At 40.3% G+C, this 18,856-nt stretch overlaps 1 protein-coding gene across 2 annotated transcripts; it reads right to left on the bottom strand.

Annotated features, from left to right (window-relative positions):
• Positions 1–406: 406 nt before the first annotated feature.
• On the bottom strand, positions 407–13,349 carry LOC104839222 (chromosome unknown open reading frame, human C17orf62). Of its 2 annotated transcripts, XM_010579412.1 has the most exons (7): positions 13,269–13,349; positions 10,365–10,495; positions 9,129–9,170; positions 7,770–7,843; positions 6,634–6,730; positions 5,213–5,357; positions 407–4,629 (listed from the first exon to the last, which is right to left on the bottom strand). In XM_010579412.1, the coding sequence occupies exons 2-7, from the start codon at positions 10,447–10,449 to the stop codon at positions 4,500–4,502; spliced, it is 573 nt and encodes a 190-aa protein (XP_010577714.1). In that variant the 5' UTR covers positions 10,450–10,495; positions 13,269–13,349; the 3' UTR covers positions 407–4,499. The 2 variants fall into 2 exon arrangements, with proteins under 2 accessions (XP_010577714.1, XP_010577716.1); XM_010579414.1 differs by lacking the exon at positions 9,129–9,170.
• Positions 13,350–18,856: the final 5,507 nt, after the last annotated feature.

An 18,856-nucleotide genomic window follows, 5' to 3' on the forward strand; every position in this document is an offset into this window, starting at 1 on the left:
TTTGTTTTGCATGTGCCATGTTGGTTTGGTTTAAAGGGGGGAAAATGTAAATATATTCACCCATGAAGAGTTGGTTATATTAGGTTATATGAAACTGCAAGCTGGACTGCTGTAAAAGTACAAGCAGGGTCAGTAAGGAGCTAGGTATTTGGGCTTCCTGTACTCTGTCCTCCCCCCCCCCATTAACTCCTTCAGTAGGTCCATGCCAAGTGATTTAGACAGCCATCGATATTTTAATACATTTTAATTAAAAACAATAGAAAAAGACTACAGTGACACAAAACAAGTTATCAAAATTGATTTTATCAGTTGGACCTCTTTTTAAAAAAGACAATATACAAGGCCTTGCTGAAATTCTACTTGCAATTTAAAAGTAGAAAAGCAATTTCTAAACATTTTCCAGATGTACTTTTGCCTCTCAGCAATCTACTAGTGTCAGAACTAGCGCTCTTTACTATGTAAGCCGGAGTAGTTTTTGGTATCTGTGTAACTTCATAAATACAGCACAAGAGTCAAGTCTCAGCTATATGGTATAAATATTTGGATTTTCTTCAAGACTTGCACAATTGATTCTATTTACCGGAATATCTCATTTTGTGAAATAACAGAATACTAGATTATAGCTTAGATGATGCAATTTTCTCCCTTTGTACACCAGACAGCCTTGCTTTTGTTCAGTATGACAGCTAAGGCTATGTTCCCATCCAGCCACATACACGGAAGTAACTTCAGATGTGCTACTCAAGTTTAAGCTGAAGCATCTGCCAAATGGCACTTATGATACAGTTATATTAAAAGGACATAATAGAAAGTGTTGGCTTTATGGAGCAGTGGGGTTAGATCTAACTTAAGGTCTTTTATGCAGGTTTTCAAATCACTTGTAAGTCAAACTACAGCTGTCTAGTCTCAAGTTACTAGACAGCCTGAGATGCAAAAACTTTAACAAATACATCTGTAATACTCCTCTAGGACTATCTAATTTCCTAACCAAAACTAGTCTTTCACATCATTCCTTTTAGTACAAGCCACTTTTTACATCAGGGACACATAAGGCTACTTTTACTGGGCCTTTCAACATGCTAGGCCCAAGAGAAGTGAGGAAAACCATTTGAAAAAGCCTTCAGTAAAATGGTGAAAAGTGGCAGGAAAAGAGGATCAGAGAGAGGACTAGTGGAAAGAGGGAAGAACAGAACCTCTCCTGAGTTAGCACCTGCTGTTCTAAAAGTTTCTTCAAGCTGCATCACATTGCTGAGGAGTCCACAGACATTGCTGTAGCCAAATCCATGTTAACAGCAATTTGCAAGTTAATTTTCCATGCATACAGTTACTGCAAAACATGAAAATCTTGATCTGTCTCCCAAGTACAAGAGACAAAGTTTTTGAAGACAGGAAGCTCAAAACTTAGATCAAGAGAAATACACATCAGCCTGTGATACACGTTCATGTATGGCATCCAATTGCCAAGTTAAGACATTCTTGACCAGCACTGTCGATCGGTATCACAAGCTTCCAGTTGTATGCATCAGTCAGCAGTGCCCAACATACGGCCCGCAGGCAGAACCCACAGCATTTGGAGAATCTACTCGGTCCCCCTTCACATCAGCTCAGTCTACAGAACTTGGGTTCCCATTTGAAACTGTTCTAGTTTGTATGGCGACAGAGCTGCCAAATGCAAAATGGAAATGGCACAGGAGAGCATTACATCAGCTGTTCCAAGTGAAAGACTGAGGAGTCAAAATACTCCTGCTAGACACACAGTGCATGCCAGCAGTCATCCTCTCCTGTCTACCATCAGTAGGATACTGAGGTGTGAGGGGGGACACTACAGAACATCTTAAAAGCTACGATCATTGGACATCAACTCAAAATGCAACTTATTCCACAGAATGTATTTCAAGCTATATCTTACTATAGGTCATTCCTCTTTCTAGGGATTCTCCATTTTCCTTACATTGTTTTAGTCTTTGTATAATGATATTGCATAGTCCATAAGCATACACATTACTAACATCAAGCACATACAGCCAGCCACACGTACAAAAGAGGTCAGCAGAAGCAGGGCACATGATGCAGTGTAGGGTTAGATCAATAGACGTACCTTTCTAAAGCTGATTTTTGACTGGAAAACCACAGTGTGGTTTGCGTCTTCCACGGAATGTTAGCTCTCATGGAAATACAAAAGAAACCCAGTATGGCTAAAATGGAATGCAGGTAGTTTTGTCCATTTCATCCACGGTCAAATCCATGGGCTTAGACTGTAAGTGCAATGCACATCCGTACCACATACTCCCTCTTAACATCTTTGCTATGAAGCAACAGTTATCTGCAGGTAGAGCCCTTCTGCTTACTTTATACCACTAAATACTCTAGTTTTTTCAGTATTTCTTACTGTAAGTCCTTAGAACACTCGACACTCTCATTTTACACAGCAGGGTAAAAAAAGAGTTCTCCCAATTCCCAATCTCATTCTCCTCTCTCTAAAATGAGTGTCACCTAGGGTATATATTACAGTGGATTTAAATGAAGAACTCTCCAAAGTGTTACACCCTGCAATTTTTTTTTTTAAACAGGTTTGATGATTATTCTTAGCTTACAGCTGTGCTTCAGAATAAAGGCCAAATTTAGCTAATTGCCTGCAACCTAATTTTCCCACATTTGTACACAGCAGCTTCTCAATTCCAGTGACGTGGGGTAGAGAGATTGAAAGCCACACAATTAGCCCACCAACTCAGAGGACTTCACAAGCATGTCTATTGGCAGAGGTCTGCTTTAATTGCTGATGTGATTACAAGTTTCTTATTTAATAGAAACAGACCCACTTCTGTGCTGCAGTCAAGCTGCATCAACAGCTATCTCCCTGTTACAGTCTGATTACCCTTTCAAACTGACAGTAAGAGCATCTTTGCCTCACAGCGCACATACTAGGTCTAAACAGCTGGAAGTAAAATCTTGGTACCACCTGTTCTTTGGTCAGATAAGCATGTGCTTAGTTTCAGATATAGCTGGAACACACAACAGGATATAGCTTCTGCCAAAATCTTTTCATAGCTTTCTCTTCTGTAGAGGTAGAGTGCTTTGAAACAAGAATGCAGGTTCTTTTCAGTCCTGAAGAAACCGCTGCCAGAAGACATTTGCTGCTGGCCAAATGTGAAAGCAGACCACACAGTTACCTTGTACCCTGTTCAGATGTCCTAGAAGTAACTGTGCAAGTATTTTCTAATTCAGGTCTTAAGACCATAAAATTCCTAAATTAAACCTAGTGAACTTTAATACAAGCAGGAGCTTGTTGGAGGAACTTTCAGCTCTTTACAACTTTTTTCTTACACTGACATGTTGATATAGGCATGATGAAGTTTTAGTTCTAGACAGAACATGTTGACTAACAGAGGTAGCTTTTACTTCAAAAAATATATTGGAAAATTCATATTTTAACTATTTGTGAAACCATTGGTCAGAACAAAGACAGTACACACCTGGAGTAAAACATGCACAAGTCAAACATTGGATCTATCCCAGCTATCTTAAAAAAAATTTATTATTTAGCACTTCGGTATCATTTCAAGTGAGGAAATACTAAATAAATCCAGACTACCATGTTGTTTGACATTATTTTTTTCCCTACCTAAAGAAACACATGTGCTTTTCTTCTTTTCTAAATACACAGTTAAAATAGTAAATGTTGACATCTACAAAAAGGTTATTCTATCTTGGGGTAGCCTATGCCCAGAAGTTAAGCAGAACAGGATTAAGCTAGAACACTGCAAAGATGTTGAATTGTCAACGTGATCATTTTTTGTTTACTATTTATGGCTCCTTGGTAAGTCCAAGAGAAGTAAGACAGTGTAACAAGCTGATCAACCTGATGGTTCCAATTCCAAAACAGTCACTCAAACTTTAATTTCCACTGGTATCTAATGTCAAGTCAGTAGTAGAGAATATAAAAATGCCACTATTCAGCATCACCTAATTGCATATATTAAGCTGCTTAAACCCAATTTAGCAATATATTCCGTCATTTATAACATTTCAAGAAAAACCTCAAAGCATTGTGTTACGAGTTACAAATTCAGCTCTTCTACATTTCATATACTGTACCTGCAGCAGATGTTTGCAATAAGTGCAAGTTTACATCTGTATCTCCAGTTCATTAATGGGAAAGCAATAAATTACTTCAAACCCATGAATTAATAAATAACTATTCCTAGACATGTTTGATGAGCTGAGAAGTTCAAAAGCCAGCAGTGTCCACATGCATGAACTGAGGCAAAGGAACAAATAAAACAGAATTTGCTTTGGACTCTACAACAGCAAGACTGGAAGCATGGATCTTGAAGCAGTTTAGCACTAAAAAAGTGCCCCAAGACAGATTCGTCCCATTGTAAGTGCACATGTAGAGAAATGCCATGGCCAAGATTGTGAGGAATTTCTTTCTCTGAAGAACAATCAGTATATTTTCCAGATGTTTGAAAGCCTCTGCTTTCTTCAGCTCACGATGACTATTAATATTTATCCTGTGGTTCATCTGCATCACTAGCCTCTGTTTCGCTGCTCTGAGAGAGATCTTGTTGGCTCTCTACTCTGTCCAGTTCCAGAAAACTAGTAATGAGTTTGGCAACTGCCTCCACATCACTGTGGAAAAGAAGAAGCAATGTAAGAGTTAGAGGAACTGTGGTGTCCATAAGACAAGAACAGGCATGCTAATTCTTGAGAATAACTGCTTGAAGGACCAGTCAACATACGGCATAGAGTATGGCTGACAGCATCCCACTTGTGCAGACATATCAAGCCAAGCTGTTACTTCCACATCACAACAAATCAATCCTTTTCCCACAGTCCCTGCTGCAAGATTCCTTATTATTAATGCTTAAAATAAATCCTCTGTTAACTGATAAATACACCAAATGTTTGCAAAATAGATTTAATCCCCTGTGCCACTGCACAGCTGAGCTAGTGAAGGTAACCACAGCAGACATGCAGCACAAAAGGGATCTTAAGTATCTAAATATGATCAGTCTTCTGATGGGAGATGGTGTTACCCAAATACCCACAACTGAAAGCATTTTAAAAAGTTAAACTGAATTAACACAGGGTCATATCAGCAAGTATGAAAATGGAGCTAAGATGGAGTCTCAATAGTTGGCAATTACTGTCCCATATGACTGGTATTTCCCACCTTACACACTCTAATTAAAAAAAAAAGTCCACACTGCACCTTCTACAGCCCAACACCGCACTCTGAGTCAGTGGGTGTGAAAATCCAGTGACAAATCGTAGCACAACCAGGTAACCCTTCCCAAAATATCGCACAGTCTCCTCTTCCACGTTCACATCTCGGATCTCATTCAAAAGAGCCACTACTGTAAACAGATGTGGAAACAAAGCAGTCTATTAGCATTACAGTAAACTTTCAGCACTGCTACTAGTGACTTCCATGACTGGGACTCTGTGCTCTTGAGTACTATTGCTCTGAACCCATACAACCAGGGCAGTCCTGCAATAGCAAACAATTGCTGAGCTATTCAGGCAAAATAAACAAGGAGAGACTACAGCACATATTAGCTGGTATAGGCCCTAATAAACAAGCTACACTGCCTCCCAGGAACTGGGGACCACTAGTTTATTACTTATGTTTCCCACTTACTTTAATGACAGTTTTAACTATTTTTCTGTACAGAGTAGGTAAACAGGTGGTAAGTTTACTGAGATTGAGCAAATACTGAAAGATTTAACTGTTTAGAACATCTGCTGATCTCTGCATCCCCACATTAACAGTACTTGAAAGAGATACTACCAAATAACCTCTCAGGACGAGATGTGCTCAGCTCCCCAACATATAAACATACCCTAAAGAAAAGTTCAGAAATATTAAACATCCTTCTCTCCACATCTTTTATCTTCCATCTCCAAAATCAACTGTCTAAAAACCAATTCAGCTTAAGGACATTCCAAATTTTGTCATTTTTCTAAGCATATTGACAGTTGGTTTGATTTAGACTAGCAAGCAGAATAAAAAAAAAATCTGACATTGAAAAGGATCCTACTTTAGTCTGCAATGGAGCTCCTGTCTCACAGTGACTCAACCAAGTCACATACTATACTTCAGCTTCTGTTACTCTGAGAGGAAGCTCAAAAGAAATAAGATACTGCATTAAGCTAAGCCTACTGAATATGCTGTTTTAAATGCGTATTGTGTATCTGCAGGATAAAACATGCCTGCTTGCATATATCTGAAGATTTGCCTGCCACCAAAACCAGATTAGATTACAGAAATCTCAACTCCTTGATCCAAAATTTAAGTTTTTCCACCAGTCCTACCTGCAAAGCAGGCTATCCAAGGGAAATGTAAACCTGCACATTAACATCCCAAAGGAATGGCTAAAACCATTATGGAAAGCATTGTGTAAGCCTAGTTACCTTGGGTTAAAATAACTAACAAGATGCATTCAGCAGCCTAACCTGAAAAAACATTTGGGTCCTGAGAGGCAGATTATTACATCTGCTGCTTGGGAACAAAACAGATCTGGAAACATATGTAATTTAAGTACAGAACTCCAGAGAAGTTTATTAAATGGGCATATATGCATTTCTTCTGTCTGGTCACCACGTTTGCTACCACAGATACTGCTTTCTCACCTTGTTCATTGCCTCCTTTTGAGAAGGTCAGTATTTTTTTGTAAAGATTGAATGTTTTCAGGCAGACTGTTCCCTTGCTCTTATCAAATACAGCTTCCTGTAAAATTGAAAAACAAAACCCAAGATTTTCTTAAAAACACCATCAGTAGCTATGCTTCAAAGTAAAATAGTTACATAGGAAAATAATCTTGCTAACAAAGAAAAATACGTAGCTATTTTAGGGACATTTCTCTATTACTAGACTGTGAAAATCATAATCTTGCTCCTGGCTTTAACAGAGACTTTACCATATCTCCTGTGTTCCTTCTAGAAGGAAGTTAAAGTTGGCTTCATTACCCCTCTTTCCACATTCCTTATGTAATACAAATTTTGCCTGGAATCAAATTTGAACACTAACTTGGAGCTCCTGTAATTTTCCCTTTTGGTGTATGCATTTGGCCTACAGGATAAGTATACAGTGAACATAAGTTCTAGTTACACTTTTCACTAACACAGTCACTAACTCCACCAAAATTCCAGTATTGTGCTGCTATATGGGCCAGGCTTACACTACATTTAAAATATCCCTGCCAGTCAATAAAAAGAGGATGTCTCATATGTGTGGGTTGCTTATTCTAATAACAACTCAGGTCAGTAAGGTGACCAGCCTATATAATAGGTTATTGCTCTCAGTCCAACTCTCAACAAATCAACATCCACAAGATTATAAACCAGCTTCACAAACACCATTTGTTTTCCCAATGGAAAACAGCTGAGTAGCCTGGAAGGTTAGAGCTACTCTATTTAATGGTCCTTCTGTCATTAGCTGGAACAGCTAAGTACAAAATCATGTTGTAGCAGCTGAATGTGCTATTCTCTCTCCCTCTTATGTAAGAGGAAGAAAAGGCCACAAAACATTTTGGGGCAAGTCTCCCCTTAAAAAGCACTCTTAGGTTTAGCTTCACGTTTTCATGCTTGTGTAGTGAAAGAATTATTGCCCTAACTCTACTCTTAGCACAGCAACCCAAAGAGTTTCCTCAATACCAAAAGCATAACTTGTCTGTTTGGACTGAGCAAGTTCATGGGGCTGCTGGAATCAGCATCTGCCAACTGTTTCTAAACTCACACGACCTCATTTCCTGAGTTCAGCATCTTACCTCCCACTGCTCCAGATTCTGTGCTGCCACAAAGAAACACCCAGCCATATAGAAGAGCTTCCATGCCAAGCTGTCTGAACAATGCAAAAAATGCACAAATTCAGGTGGGTTTTTTTTCCTTCTCTGGTATTCAAACAGTTAGTTTTAAAAGCAACATGCTCCCTTTAAAGGCAACAAAAGGAAAAAGGTTTCTCTGATGCAACATTTTTGCCTTTAGTTGTAATCCAAGCTATTTTACAGCTCTCTCCCAGGATAAAAATACAGAAACTCTTCACATATTTTTCAAAGATTCCATCTACACTGGGCTCCAAACCATGCAGAATTATAAGCATATGAATTATTGGCAAGGTTGTTAACATCACTACAGATCTTTCTCTTCTCTAAAAGCAAAGGCATCTTACAAGGCATCCACAAAACTCTCAACTTGCTGTCAACCACCAAATATTTGTGCTGCAGAGGACAAGGGAAAATGGAAATTCACTGAAGCAAACATGTTTCTTCATAAAAGGAAGCAGTTGGACCGGTCAACAAACAAACATTTGCATTTTATGTCCTGGAAATGTTTACATATAGCAGCCTAAGCAATTTGCTTACTCAGGCTTTTACTGAAGGCAAAGTAGAACTGTGCTCAGTATTGTTTCAGAAAACTTTCTTGCAATTTCTTAAGAAAAAAAGGCTGATACGGCTGGTGTATCAAGCAGCTTTCACTGGACTTCGCTCTTTAAATAAAAATACATCGATTATAGTGACAGCATATTCCTACACACTATTAAGTTTTAAAATCTGATGTTAACAGGATGCAGCAAGAGAATCACAGGACAGCCTGCAGGATAAATTCCATAGGTGGAAGGATCCCTGGCATTTGGTGCAGTCTGCTCTATTGTGGGGGGGCAGGAAGCAGCAGTAGCTGTCTGTTCTCTAAAGGTGTCTTTATGAGTAATCTCTGCTAGTGATGATTTAACAGTTTCCAGAGAAACAGAGCACTTCCATCAAAGGCAAGGTAATCATTTCATTATGGTGGCAAACAATCATTACATATCTTCCCAAGAGAGCTGTGATGACCAACTAATCACATTTATAAAACCCACTGAAACTACAAAATGCCACAGAGTACTAAATATCATTAAAAATGCTCTTGCAAATGGAAAGGGAGGCTGAGTAACAAATAGAACATTAAAACACAGTAAGTCATACGCAGGCAACAATTATTATTGGATTTTAACATTCACGCCACAAAGTGCAATAGGTACCTATGCTGCCTTTGTAAGGCCAGACAGAAGCTGCAGAGAACAGTCATCAGCATGAAAAACAGATCGACAGGACATAAACAATTCTTCAAAACAAATGATAGGCCATTACCTGCACTATAATAAGCAGCAGCCAAACCTATGGAGGCTATTCCTAGGATGAGAGGGAAGAGAATTAGGACAAACAAGCAGCTCAAACCATCTAAAATCCCCTGATGAAAAACATGAATATTCAAAAGTTCATCACTTTTCAAAAAAGGGACAAGTGTGATTGCAACATTGATCACTATATGAAAGATTCAGGGTTTTTTTTTTCTCTGAATCAGTATAAAAAAACTCCCATTCTGCAAAGACACTAAAAGCACAGGGGCTGAGGTCAGAAATAAAAGGTCATGACAGAATCAGGAACGGAACTTCAGAGGGACTCTCAATCTAGCCATTACACCATACTTCCTCTCAAACGCAGTACAACTTTGAGCATGCTACCATAAACACTACAACGGTTATTTTTCCCCTCTAAGTGCTTTGTGGAGCCAGAAGAAAGCTTCTGCGAGAAAGTTGTGTCAGAAGCTGCCAGCTCCCTTTCTCCCATTGAGGAGGAAGCAGCGGAAGAGTGCCTCATGCCCCAGAGTGCTGCTGCAACTGCAAACATCTTGTCTCAATGAGAGTCTGACAAGATGACATCACTGAAAGCAATGACAACCTTGTAGTGTTACTGCAATGGGAACTACTCAGCTGGAAAGCAGGATATGCCACATTTTCCCCACCAGCTCTCTCAGTGTGGTCCTAAGAAGCACCACTCCATTTTTTTTTTCCCTGCATATTTAGTGTTTAAAACCAGATGCCTTTCAGAACATCCTGTATAACTTCCTATTTCATACACACAGTGCCGTTAAGAGTTCACTGTCAACCACACGCAAGATCTAACCCCAGCATTGCACCACTGCAGATTTTTCCATTTCTGAAAACCTTGATGTTTTTCAGTGTAAGTATGCATCCCCTCCAGAACCTTCACATTTATATTGGTATATGGCATATAATAAACTTTCTTTTCTTGATGTTTCAGGACTCCCTTAAAATTCTCTGTCCATGAGCCTTTGAGGTTCTGCAGATAAAAGACTGAAAAATTATCAGTCTCACAGTGAAACTACCATGCTGAGGAGGAGACTTCAGACTCATTTAGTGGCTATGCTAAAGGAGAAGTTCAAAGCATGAAGATTCCTCTTTTTGAAAGAAGACTGCCTGAAAGACAGGCATCTCTCATTAGAGACTCTTTCAGGAATTTATTCTGTGAAACCCTTCCCTTAAAGCAAGTTCTGAAATACACTGAGGAATATTATGGTCTTACCAACAAAGAGAGACCAAGATCGGATGCCAGGTGACCTCTTCAGATGAAGATGGGAACTTGTACGGTTTTCAACCAACATGTACATCTTCAGAAGAAACTCCCAACAACCCAGTCTGACTCATGAAACGTCACTGGACAAAAAAACAGATAAGTAAGAATTTAAAATCATTGTTGTCTTCAACAGTCTCCCCTCCTAGCATTTTTCAGGACTTACCAAGTCTTAATCTACACTATAAAAGATGTCCAGGATAAGAACATAGTCTTTTTCTCACAAGAGCAATATGCACATTTAGAAAAACTGCAAAGAAAAAAAACCTGTCATGTGGAGACCTGTACAACAACAACAACAGGAATCTGAACTCTTCAAGAAACTTCTCATTTTGGGGGTAAAAGTCTCTTCCTTTCTATCACAACCAGATTCCAGAAGAAAATGTGAAAAGCAAGAACCTGGAACAATGTTGTTGCTAATTCATGCAGCATTTCAAACAAATAAAACAGCAAGAGCAATGGAAAGTTCTTTGATAGCCTTTTACCTGCTAACTGCAAAGACTGCCATGATGGACTAGCCTGGCAGCTGAAGCAGGACAATGCAGCCTTCTGCAATAGAGACATCAGGTTTCTCATCCCTGATGACAGACCAACAAGGATTACAGCCTCAGCCTAGCAGTGCTAGTGCCACATAATGCCATATATGGCATTCCCATCATTCAAGCCAACTCAAGAATAAAACCAGGAGTTTCCAACAAGTATGCTTGTTTCTCCTCAACAAGACCATGCCTTCAGCCTAGACAGAACGTAACAATAAAGATTAAAAACACAGGTACTAATTAAAAACAGAAAGAGCTGGGTGATCCCATGCAGCATTTTCAGCAAGTTTTCACTATTTACAGCACAAAATTGTTTTAATTCTGGCATGATTGTGAGCTCCAGCGCAAAAAAAAAAAATCTTACCCTCATACTATCAGCACAAGCATAAAGACTGATTTGAGTGAGATGCAAGAAGCATATGAGGACCCATCTGATCTGTTCAGGATTGTCACTACAGAAAGGACAGGCTGCTTACTGCTTCTCTTATGCAAATTGGTAGAGATGCTTGTTATTATTATGAAGACCACAATCCAGTAAAAGTCAATAGGAAATGAAAGCATGTGCTAAGTAAGCATCATGTCATAATGTTAGCAGATTATACATTGGCCTTAATCACAGACTTCTTCTATTTTGCTCGGGTTTTTTGTTACAACCTTCATACCACTTAAGGTAGTGGGTTTTAAGCAGGCTTCCTCAAAAGGTGTTCTAAAAGGGTATCTACTTTTCTGATCGGTGGGATAAAGCTGAACTTCTGTGATGCATTCTGGAGACTGCAGGAGCATTAAACAGCTCATTTACTGTTGAAGACAACAAACACCAACTCCTTCTACTGACTGGGTACTTTAATCATTAAATAGCCTACTCTTCCCCCACAGAACCAGTTCGTAGGAGGTTGGCATTAAGCTGTTGTTAGCTGCCCATGATAACAGGTTTCCAGAAGAATGCCAACATTCAACAGGTTTTGAATAACCATGAAAAATGTGTAGAGAGCAGGCCCAAGCACACCCAGATTCTTACAGAAAAGCATGTGATTTTTAGTCCTTTAGTCATCTTGCTGTTCTTAGATACTACATGACACTCCCGCAATTCTGTGCCAACTGGCTAGTTTAGATCCAAAGCTCCAGGGGATTTTTTTTTTTTATTATTATTCCATTTAATAAAGCAGATTTAGCCATCTTTTCAGTTAAATAAAAAGCACACATGACTTTGATTTTAATCTCTTAGCAACACATCTGAGAGAATCTGAAACCAAAAGAGACAAAACCACTTATGCATAAGACGCTATCTCCTCCGGATGTCAAGCATCAAATTTTAATTTTCAAATTACTCCAGTGAGTTGCTCTCAATATACTGGAAAATATTTCTGCATGTACAAAGCCTTCTCCTGCCTGCAACCTAAAAAATATCAACAAGTTATCAATTACATAAAGATCACTGCAGAAATCTGGCCGTATTTCACAAACAACACATCTTACTTAAAACACAACTCACGTGTGTACCAGTTAAACCCATTAATGTGAACTTTGATATCTGCCCCCCCATATTCATTCAGTAAAGTCCAATCGCGCAAATGCCAGTATTGGCTTAACGTTGGACACTCAAAGTCAATAGCATCGTCTCTCCTGGAGGCAGCTGCTTGCAAGACAGGTGCCTGCCCCAGGGAACAAAAAGCAGCAAAGCAGCTTCTTAAAGTTACGCTTAATAACATAAGTCATAGACGTGCCTTTAAGTGAACACAGAAGTTTTACTATGACAATTTTACAATTACCGAGAGAGAGGTATTTTGGGGCTGCTAATTTTGCTTGAATTTGTTGGGTTTGACATTACACTGATCTTCAGCACCAAAATAAACGTTTATATACTTCCTCCAAGCTCTCGATGGGGGGTGAGCTAGCAAAAGCTATCTCAGCAAGCACCTTGAAAGCTTCACCACCAACACCGATCGAGCCAGGACCGTGCACCAGCCTGAATTTTCTTTGCCTCCCAACCCCGCACCTGCCTTCCCCCCAGGGAGACCCATGCACTTAACCGGTCTCCCCCTCGCTGGGCACCCGGTTAGAGAAAGGATCTGGAGCGTGCTGCCAAAGCCAAAAAACAGACTTCGGCTTTTCCCCCCGCCGCCCCGGCGTGGGTAACCCCGCAGCTTGAGCCGGGACTCGCCCGTAGCGGCCCCCGCCGCACCCCTGCCAAGCCGACGGGGGAATCGCTCCCTCTCGACGCCGCGGCCCGCGACCCCGCTGAGCCTCAGCCCGCCCCGGGGCGGACCGGCGCCCCTTCAGCCCGGCAGCCGCCACCCCCCGCCGCCGCCGGCGATACCTGCCCGGGGCGCGCAGCAGCGCGACGGCATGGAGGCGCTTTCAATGGGACGCCCGGGCGCCTCCGCTTCCGGCAGCCCCGCCGCCCTCAACCATAGAGCGCGGGCAGAGCGGCCGCTGCGACGCGCCGGTGCCACGCCCGCCTCAAGGAGGATCGGATGCGGCAGCGGCCATTTTGGGTGAGGGCAGGGAAGCGGATAAATAAACCTTCCCTCCTAGCCCCCTCCTCCCCCCGTCCACTGGGGCTTTACGTGCGAGTGGAAAAGGAAGAGCCTCACCCAAGATGTCGGCTCAGCGCCCGCATTCAAGATGGTGGCTAGGCCTGTGGCTGCAGCCTGAGTAAGAGCGTCGACGTTTCCTTAAGTTGTGTGGCTTTAACGGTCTTAAAAAAGAGGACAAAAACTGGCGTGTTGGTAGAGGAGAGAGGTGAAATGCTGTAGGGTGAGGGTAGCTGCGTGGAAGAGCTTTACTGGGCACAGCTGGTGGCACTTTGCTAGACCCGCTCAGGGCGAGGTGGATATGGCCCCTTGCACGACGGTGCCTGGCGGGGCTGCCGGCTGCTCCAGGCTGGGGGGCAAGGGAGGGTGGGGGGAGCCCCCCTCTGTAACGGGGAGTCTCTCCAGCTCCAGGCTCTCGATGGCAGCCAGTGTGTACCCCGCGTTTGGGGCACCAGCTGTTGTAGAGCACCCGCGCTGTGCGGTAGCCATTTCTCATTAGTACTTCATGTCTGTGTTGTTTGGGTAGGAGGCTGTGGTAGGGTGAGGTTTGTAAGTGATTTTTCAGTGTCACGAAGTTGTCTCAGGATGGCTGCTCGGAGAAGACTTGCTACTGGGACCTTGATACCTAGTGGCAGCAGCTAAAAGCCACTATTCCTCTGTCCTGGCTGTGTCTCTTATGGGTATGTACCCCCATGAATAACTACACACATGGAAGCAGAGAGCGGACTTCTTTGTTTGACGTTTCCCATTCTTCCAAAGGTGACTCTTGACACGTGTGAGGGTTTCTGCTGGTGCTGGGTTTTTTTTGCCAGTAGTAAGTTAATTACATTAGTGTTGTCAATTGATGTTTTATCACAAGTTTTTAGTACTTGATTTTTTTTTAAGCTTTAGCTTTCAGCATTGATAGCTATGATGGTTATAATAATTGAATGCCATGTATTTTTGGATAGCTGTTATAACTGTGAACAGAGCCCTGAGGAAAATTAATGCTATTGTTCCAAAACTGGGGGGGGATTGCAAAGCAGAAATAACAGTGATAATCTTACAGGTTTAATATTAATGTCATGACTTTTTTGAATTGTATGTCAGCAGAAGGCATGCGTTTGGAAAATCTGTTGTTTGGGGAGGAAAGTTTCTAATTCACTAGAAATACTGAGTGACTTTCCTGTTGTGGACAGTAGGCTACATCTGAAAAATCCTTTGTGTTTCCAGTTCAGTTAAACATCATTCACATGTGAAAGCTGTTTCTGTTCTATCAATTAGAGCAACTGCTCCTGTCATCTTTGGGACCTAATGGGTGAAGTGCAGACATCTGTAGTTTAGCTTAACTTCTTAAATTCCCTTTATGTAAGTCAACATATAACTTCATCTATAAATGATATTCGGTCCTCTCTCGGTTGCACAGGAGTGTGGTCCTTCCTGAATGACATACTCAATTTTTGGCTTTTTTGCTAATACAAATCCACATACTCTGGAGTGTTTGCTCAAGGCTATAACATAGTAGAAGTTTGTTCAGCGGTTCCTGAACATCATTGTTGGTGAACACTAACAGATTTTGATCAGACAGTGTGTCTCATAACAGTCCAGAGTGAACTGCTCGAAGATAGGGAAAAAAACCCTCAGAGTCCATGGTATAGACTTAACTGACTGTAAGTAGTAGAAAATACAAACTGATCTACAATTTTTGTGTAACTGTCTTAATGGGAAAAGGCTTTGAGGAACTGCAAGAATGAATTGGCATGCTTGTGAGTCATGAGGTACCAGCTGCTGGATTTGGATGAAAAATAGGAAGTAATAAGTATCACGTGTTCTCAACCCAAACAAGCAGCTGGCTGAGTCTTCTGGAAAGAAATTTATGTATAAGTGGTTGTCAGTCAGCTTTCATAAGCAACCAGTTTCTCTGGAAACCAAATGTTAAGCTATTTTGTGTGATACAAGACAAAAGATTTCTTGAGTCTAGAGTAGAGTGAAATAAGTAAGAAACTCATCTGTCCCCTCCACTCAATATAAACTACACAGCGTATCACTCTGTTTTATTCTTATGTTACTATCTGCAAAAATAATTAGCAATTGTATACTTCTGCAGTTCTGCAAAGACCACAGTGGGATAACCTGATATGACTTAATTTAATTATAAAGTTAGAAATTATTGCAACTATGGGAAAAACCACACACACAGACAATCTAGCACTTGTCTGAACTGGAATATGGCAAGGATCAGTGTAAGCTTCTGCTATTGATTAATGATTCTTACAGCATTTTTTTCTGCAATCACCTGGGGATTTTATGCCCACACTTTGAAGTAGGTAAGTGACGTTACGCCTACCAATAAAAGTGGGAAGACGACACACATTTTAAAAGCTTGATCTTGGACTGAAAGACCAGCATGAATTCCAAAACATGTTGCTGCAGAAACAAAAACTGTTTGCCAGAAGAAACATTCAGAAATATGTAATTGACTATTTGTAGACTTCTTGCTCAATAATATAAAAATAAATTTTTGTAAGGCATTGTATAGTAAATACACTTCTAACTTTTAAGTCATTAATCTAAACCCAAGACCATGCAGATATAACAGAACTGGTCTTTATTTTGCATTAGTTTCACACTACTTATATTTCTGGTCCTTTTTCCTAATTTCAGACCATTTTCCTAAATATTCTTTTCTTGTTCCTTATACTCCCCACCACCTGCCAAGGTCTTAAACTTAGAAATTCAGCTGTGCAATAAGCATGTGATCTTATTAGCATGCCAGGATAAAATTCCTAGTGTGCTTGATTTTAAATGGTTGGAAACAGTCACCAAACCAGTGTTGTTTTGTGGCTGGACAGAATTGGCTCTAAGTCCCTGTTACAAATGAGATCATCCCATTGAACTCTGTGTGGTGCCCCACTGACCTCCATGGGAACAGTGTGTATGAAGCCTGGGGAGTACTCATTTCATGGAATACATGTTTACCAGCTGTAACTAAGATTTATTGCTTAATTCTGATGGCTGCTGAGTGGCATATGCTGTCACGAACTTGAGGAGGCATTTACAGCTTGCAGTGCCTTGCAGGACTGATGCATAACCTTTAAAGCTTTCTGAAGCTGTTTGCAGCATGCAGTTTTCATAGAGAGATACTTAGTTTTCTATTTCATTCTTGGTGTAAAAGCTTTAGGCGCAGGTATAAATGTGAAATGTAGCAATGGAGGTGAAATACATCAAGAGAGGCCATAAAAGCAAGTAATGCTCTTAAGTGCTACCTACTGTTGACATAGGAAAGCTTTTATATTGTGATGAATTTTTTTTTTTTTTTGACTTAGCCTTTGCAGCTCTGCAAAGGTAGTAACTGTTACCTCCCCCTGGGCAGATTAAAACAGGATGGTGCTTTCTGTTCTCAGGTTGTCAGGCATGGTGCTGATGGTAATTGATCTGCTGTTCTGTGGGAAAATGGCATAAATAGCTAATGGAAAGCAGAAATTGCTCTTGGCAATAAAATAAATGGGACATCTAATTATCTAATGATTACACAAGTATAATCTTAAACTGTGCATTGAAACATTGATTCCTTGCATGCTCTTCAGTTTGTACAAGTTTTTTGCTTTCTTTTTTTGTTTGGATTCTTAAATTGAAATTAATTCAGTCCAGGTATTCCTAAGCCAGAGGGTGAAGTAGGTATACTTAGGATGTGTACCTAACATGTCCTCAATGTTTCTACAAATGTTTCAATTTTCATGTAGTTACCTAGTTTTCATTGTGAATATAAAGACATATGGGGGAAAATAAAAAACTATTTTAATTATGATCTTTGTAGAGTTACAGGTGTATCCAAAACTGTCATGGCTTTTGAAGAATCCTTATATCAAATTTGGATAATAAATGTAAGCATAATCATTAAAGTGTGAAACAGAAGGATTTTAGCTATGCCTTTATGTGCAAATCTCAACACATTCCTAATTTAGAACTTTCGTCTGTGCTATCACCATGTTTGTCAATGCAGCTATGGCTATTGAATCCTTGTGGAATAAGTTGTGAGATTGGCACAGCTTTTCAGTATGAAAATATTCATCCAAAGGAACAGGAAACAAGATGTCAGCTAATGCTGCATTCCAGCAATTTTGTAGGAAATGCAAATTCTTAGGTTGCACAGGGATTGCTCCGGAGTGATTGTAGTGCTTTTAAAAAAAACTTGCATTAATATGCTGATGTGAAAGCATTTTGAATAAAGATAGCAGAAGCACAGAAAATGATTACCAAAGCTATTACAATTTTTACCTCAAGCTAGGATTAGTGGTATTTTTCCAGGGTATATGTAAAGCACTATCAGCTTATTTTTCTTTAAATGGGCAGTAAGAAAGTGCTTCTATTTGCTTTCATTATGGTAAAGCTAAGGAATTCCTGATTTCCTTGACCTCAGTGATAACTCACCTATAGTCTGTAAATTAAAAAAAAAAGGCATTATTTTTATGTTCTGCTCTGAGGTTATTTTTAAAACACTAATTGATTGTAAAATCTTTAACAGCCAAATCCACAAACATTTGGTCCTCTGGATTGTGATGTCTTTTACAGACAGTTGCAGTGAAACAAGCATTTAGAAAGTTATGTCCTTGGGTGACATGCTTCTGCAGCCATGACTGTCTCTGGTTCTTGTACAGCATTGCCATTTGTGCTTAACAAAAATGTTGCCTGTGGATTAAAGCATTAGACCTTACTTGTAACAGGAGGGGATTTACCCGGTGCACTTGATAAAAGAAAGTTGCAGTTTAGGCAGGAAATTGCACCTTTGTTGAAAGTTCCGTGGTTTAATTTCTGAAATGTCATTTTATACTTGCAAAAATTCTCTGCACAGCTGTAGGTGTATGCTGATATGTCTGTTCAAATGGGGTGGTTAAAAGAGGAGCAAAATGTGGATTGAACCTTTCTGTTTAAATGTTACAACCTGAGGTTTAGGAAGACAACCACTCTGACATAAATCATAAACATCTTAATTGATACTTCGGGGCCGATGAGGTTATGGAAGGCTGATATTTATGTTTAATAATGCAATACATGAGGGTTTGTGATACCTGCCTGGGAACAGGGTCACGGATACTTGCATTTTGTTACAGAAATGGGAGATCACAGCATATTGGTTAAATAAAATGGTAATGACATTGTATTTAGTAACTTCCACAGTGTTATTCCATTTAAAAGGGACCGAGAGAAAACAAAAATCGGGGGAAAAAAAAGTCTTTATAGGACAGAACTGCCGAGTACGTTTTAAACGATATGCAAAGAAGCCGAAGCCTTTGGGAAACGCTGCACCCAGCTGCCCCCGATCGCATTACTCGATGTCCCTGGAGGCGAGGCAAAGCCCGGAGGCCGCCGTGCATCACCACCGGCAGCCCGG

This window comes from Haliaeetus leucocephalus, unplaced genomic scaffold (assembly GCF_000737465.1).
Source record: "Haliaeetus leucocephalus isolate CR32 unplaced genomic scaffold, Haliaeetus_leucocephalus-4.0 Scaffold657, whole genome shotgun sequence".
In the NCBI taxonomy this organism is placed as follows: Eukaryota; Metazoa; Chordata; class Aves; order Accipitriformes; family Accipitridae; genus Haliaeetus; species Haliaeetus leucocephalus.

Bases quoted from the DNA above. Each gene is read 5' to 3' on its own strand.
- LOC104839222 (XM_010579412.1), bottom strand. From the start codon at position 10,449: ATGTACATGTTGGTTGAAAACCGTACAAGTTCCCATCTTCATCTGAAG. The intron at 9,171-10,364 runs GTAAGACCATAA...CTCTCATCCTAG, and splicing joins ATCTTGGTCTCTCTTTGTTG to GAATAGCCTCCATAGGTTTG. The intron at 7,844-9,128 runs GTAATGGCCTAT...TGCATTGTTCAG, and splicing joins TGCTGCTTATTATAGTGCAG to ACAGCTTGGCATGGAAGCTC.